Source organism: Eptatretus burgeri, chromosome 12 (genome assembly GCF_056783735.1).
Source record: "Eptatretus burgeri isolate ZD-2024b chromosome 12, Ebu_testis_v1, whole genome shotgun sequence".
Lineage (NCBI taxonomy): Eukaryota > Metazoa > Chordata > Myxini > Myxiniformes > Myxinidae > Eptatretus > Eptatretus burgeri.
In genome coordinates, this window is record NC_140972.1 from 39,000,298 (window position 1) to 39,005,297 (window position 5,000).

Below are 5,000 nucleotides of genomic sequence, written 5' to 3' on the forward strand. Positions count from 1 at the left end.
CTCAACATCCCGAAATGAGATTGTCATTGACCAAGTGAGGACCTTGCTGATGCAGGATCGTCGAATCACGAACAGAGAACTTGCTGACGAGATGGGCGTCAGCATTGGATCCGTTCATTCCATTGTGACTGAGGATTTGGGCTTAAGGAGAATCTCAGCGAAGTGCGTGCCAAAGTTGCTAACGATCGAGCAGAAGCAACTCCGTTTGGAGATCGCACAGGACATGCTGGAGACTGTGAACAGTGATCCCAACTTCTTCAACACAGTGATCACTGGCGATGAGACCACAGTGATCCGTCATTTTGTCAAAAACGAAAATCCGACGGCGCTCACTTACACTTCCTCACTCATCGGCAGTCTGTCGGCGACTGACAGCTTCTGCAGGCGGGAAAATATTCACACATACGAATTAGGATTGCCTACATACGTGCACCAAACCACGCCTCCCTGGCTTGATTTGTTTACGCATGAGAAATTAAGGTTGGATACTTTTTGAACACACCTCGTATATATGTAAACACAACCACTTATCCCTCTCCCTACAAAGATGTTTTATCCATCACATTGATTCCAAATGTTAACGAATCGAAACCATACTGAAATATCAGCTGTATTTTTGTTCTAATTCTTTCTCACCTGTGTTGCAAGTCGAGTGACCTGCTTTGTGATGCTTGAAAAGGCTGTCTATAATCAGAAATGCTGTTGTTTAATTGGGCGATATTAAAATGGCAATGTTGAAAAAAGTATTGAATATAGCAAGAGGCATTTGAAGGTAATTGATCTGAGAAACAGGATTGAATGGGACTCCCCATTATTTTAACTGAAGAAGAAAATGGAGGAACAACATGAGAAACTGGATTGAATACGTGAAGAAGAAGATGAATGGGAAAGAGTTTTTGTTTGAATGTAAAATGTTTATAGAAAACGTATTGAATATAACAAGTGTTTTCTGAATTTAATCGATGCGGTAAATACATCGTTGTTGGACATCAGATCTGAAGCTTATCAAAATTTTGTGTTTGGTTCAAACAATTATTACCGAAATGTTTATGGACTCACTCACTGACTTACCTATGGACACTGCTCGATCACATAAGCTCACTGGACCAAAACTCCAGGTGAGCTAAATAAGATTCCTGGGAGATGCTGCCCTCTGTGCAGTGATCACCAGCATCGCAAGTTGGCGTTTGCAGTTTTGTCACGTGTGCCCATATTACCATAAAAAAATTAAATATATATTTTTTTCATCACAACCGGGCGAAGTGGCGTGCGCCTGTAATCCGGCTACTCGGAGGCTTGGGTTGGAGGATCGCTTGATGACGGGAGCTCTGAGCTGGGCCACGCTATGAGAGGGTGTAGGGCAGCCCAGAATCATGGTGAAACCCAATCCTTATCCCTCTGTCGTAAGAGGCAACCAGGGTTGTGTCAGGAAGGGCATCTGGCGTAAAACCAACGCCAAATCAGTATGCGGATCATAACGGATGATCCGCTGTGGCGACCCCTAACGGGAGCAGCCGAAAGACGAACAACAGCATTTTTTTTCATCACAAATCTTCCCGGGATTTCCCTGAATCCACCGTAGTTCGATTTATTGGAATCCGTTAATCCGTTCTCAAGTTATAACATGACAAACAGACAGACAGATAAACACAGCTCCTTTTATAAGAGAGATGAGTGATTCAGTGAAATGTTCTTCAACATAAAAGATAATCAACCAATACATTGATAGAGTAAATATGTGAAAGGATCAAGTGATGTAATTTTATGGTGCTGTGTAATTTTGTTCTTCTCGTTGTTTTCCTTGACATTTCAAAACTCAACTCTGCTGCACCTAAATGTTTCAGAAAAAAGGGGGAAATGTAACGTCCTGTTATTACATTGATGATGTAATTGCTCATGTAATTTTAGACATGAGAGGGTACTCGTAAAGGACCGCAGAAAGCAGCGTGGAGAGAGGGAAATGGCGGATTGAATTAAGGCTGTTATCTCAATCCTGTGGTCGGGATCATTGGTTAAGTCAGCGACACAACACCTTTGCTAATTTCCCTCCAATTTTATATATGTACTCAAGGTACTTATGGGCAGGTCAATGGCACAAAATGAACTGCCCACCCCTTCCCACCTCCCACCTCATGAGGATGGGGAGCGATGCCTAAGTTAGGGTGTATATTAATATTTGTTCAGCTTTGTTGGTAAAAATTTTTTTAACTATCACTTATTGCTCTCCAATCCTCTCATTTACCCTGGCTTCTGACTTTGACTCTCTGTTGTTGGTTAATGTCAGATATGCAATCAACACATCTGTGTGTTTTTACATGTTGCTGCATTTGAGCCTTGGGAGTAACCGCTGAAATCCATCTCTCTGGGTTCTTCCCGACATCTTTGTTCCTTTCTCACATCTTTCTACTTTCTCACATTTCTTTTTATTCATTATAATTTTTTTCTTTTCTTTTTGGTCATTTTCCTTTCATTTATCTCTCTTTACTCTTAATTTCTCTTTATTTATCTATCTCTCCAGGCCCTATGGAGATGTGAATTCTTTCAATTTTTTTTTGAATAAGGTTCACTTGGTTGCACCTGGATCGGTTTGAGGGTAGAGGAGTAGCAGCTGAAACACAAATCCTATCCAGGTTCCTCCTGATGATTCCATATTTGCTCCTTGCTTATTCAGGTTCCTTCTGATGACTCCAATGTAGTATTTGGTCTTTCATTTGATTTGTCTGTTGGTCGGAAGAATAACTTGATAACATGAGCAGCTTAAGTCACCAAATTTGGCAAGAGCTTCATATTGTATAGACAGATGCAATTATTGAAACATTAATCTACAGGCCTTTGGTCGTGTGAGTTTATAAAGTCTGACAGCAAATTTAATTTCATAGTTTCCCTTGTGAGCTCAAAGTTGAACTTGTCCAAGACATTGACAAAATGAAGTGGTGTGATAAATTTGGTGATTCGAGCTGCCCTCATTGCGCAGTTATTCTGCTAAAAATAATATTTAAAAAACAGACAAAAAAACACAGATGGGATCATGGCAATCCTCAGCACCTGGCTTGCAGCCAGGGTGTGAGTAGTGATACAGGAGTTACCACCCCTTACCTTAAGGCCCGGATCACGTGTGGTGCCAAAGTGTGCCACAATAAGGTCAACAGCAGAGTTCACTGCCTGGACCAAGCCTGAAGCAGAAAAGAACAAATGTAAAGAAAACAAATCAACAAATTATAAATCCAAAATGTTATATTAATGAGGATGTAAACATAAATTCATAACTAACAAACATTTTGTCGATTGGTTTCATTCTACTGGGACTGCGCTTCACCTTCAAAATAAATGAAATGAAGTGCATTCAGGGTGTGCAAAAATTATGTAACATATTACACTATGGTATGATATATAAAAGGTGCATGATATAACATGAACACCCCTCACCCACACAAAAAATTATACATTTCACCATATGTGGTTCAAGCTACAGGTCCTCTTTGGACATAATTGTGTGCCATTAACTGGCATTAATAGTGTTATCAATTATCCACAACAGCTGGAGATATACATATACATATATATATATATATATATATATATATATACATATACATATATATATATATATATATATATATACATATACATATACATATACATATACATATATATATATATATATATATATATACATATACATATACATATACATATACATATACATATACATATATATATATATATATATATATATATATATATATATATATATAAATATATTGTTGCGGTTGAGGAAATTCGCAAACCACCATTCATGTCCTGTAGGTGAGATATCTCTGTAAGTACATGTGTAGTTAGCCCAAACCCGTTGTTTAGAGGGAATAAATGTGATTCATTCGGGCTGCGACCCTTAAAGATAGCCGTTTTTCTGTTCTATCTTTATTTTGAACCAACCACGTCTCAACCGCCATCACACAACAACCACCAACCACAACTCCGCTTCACAACAACAACGCCAACAGCCACGACCTTTACCTTCACAACTCGCTCCCGCAAACATCGCATCACCGCCATTCCAAACGTCACCATGGCCATGGACCAGCACTTTAAACCCTCCACCACCTTCGCCTCTCCTTCTGCGGCCATTCCCGCAGCGCTTGTGGGCACCGAGCATCAGGCTATCCTGGCCTCGTGCGGGACGCGCGCCGAGCCACAGGTGCAAAGTGCGGCCTTTCAGAGGAGAAGTCGGATCAGGAATGATACACGCCCACTTCTGATCCGTCCAATCAGCAAGCGCGGGGCGGTTTGGCCCTGCCTCCAGGCACGTCGGAGTAGAATCGATATATGCAAATTTGAGGATCAGGGGAGACTCACGCCCCTTTTTCTCCGTCCAATTGGCGAGCGGCGTGGCTCCACCCCAGAGCTCGTTCTGATCCAGAAATTTGCATATGGGTTCTCCTGCCGGACTATAAAGCGCCGAGCGCGGGGCGAATTTAGTCAGTTCGAGTTTGGGTCGGAGGGAGTTGGAGGCAGTGAGTTGGAGAAGAGTCGGAGGCAGTCAGTTTTTCGGTCGAGGCCGTCAAGTCGGGTCTGGAGGAGAGTCAGTCTGTCGGAGAGTGGCAGTCTGTCGGGGTTCGGAGTCTGTCGGGGAGCTGCAGGGAGGGGAAGCCTCAAGCCTGGAGCGCGGTCGAGGTGGTTTGCTGCAGTCGGCTGAGGAGAATTGGGGAGGGGGACCGGATAGCTCGGGTCCGAGGCAAGGAAGACGGCGGTCGGCGACGAGGTCGCAGTGGAGTCGCTCGTCATGAGACCCAAGCAAGCCAGCTATCCTCTTTCCCCAAAGCATCAACAATTCCCCCCTTTTTTCCCCCCGCGCTGAGATAGTGCGAAAAGGGGGCCCCGTTCCCACCCCACTCCAAGCGGTGCCAACGAAACCCGCGAAGGAGCGTGGAGTCGGGGCGCCGCGACATTTGCAGCTCATCACAAGACACGGGTAGGAACCACCCGGTCTCGCGGCCCAC

General features: G+C 43.2%; 1 protein-coding gene across 2 annotated transcripts in view; it reads right to left on the reverse strand.

Moving 5' to 3' along the window:
* LOC147015455 (uncharacterized) overlaps positions 1-5,000 on the reverse strand; it is a 96,220-nt gene that overhangs the window by 39,681 nt on the left and 51,539 nt on the right. For both annotated transcript variants that reach the window (XM_085850218.1, XM_085850217.1), the window contains one exon: positions 3,097-3,173. In XM_085850218.1, the coding sequence (XP_085706344.1) occupies positions 3,097-3,173 (77 nt within the window). The remainder of the gene's footprint in view (positions 1-3,096; positions 3,174-5,000) is intronic.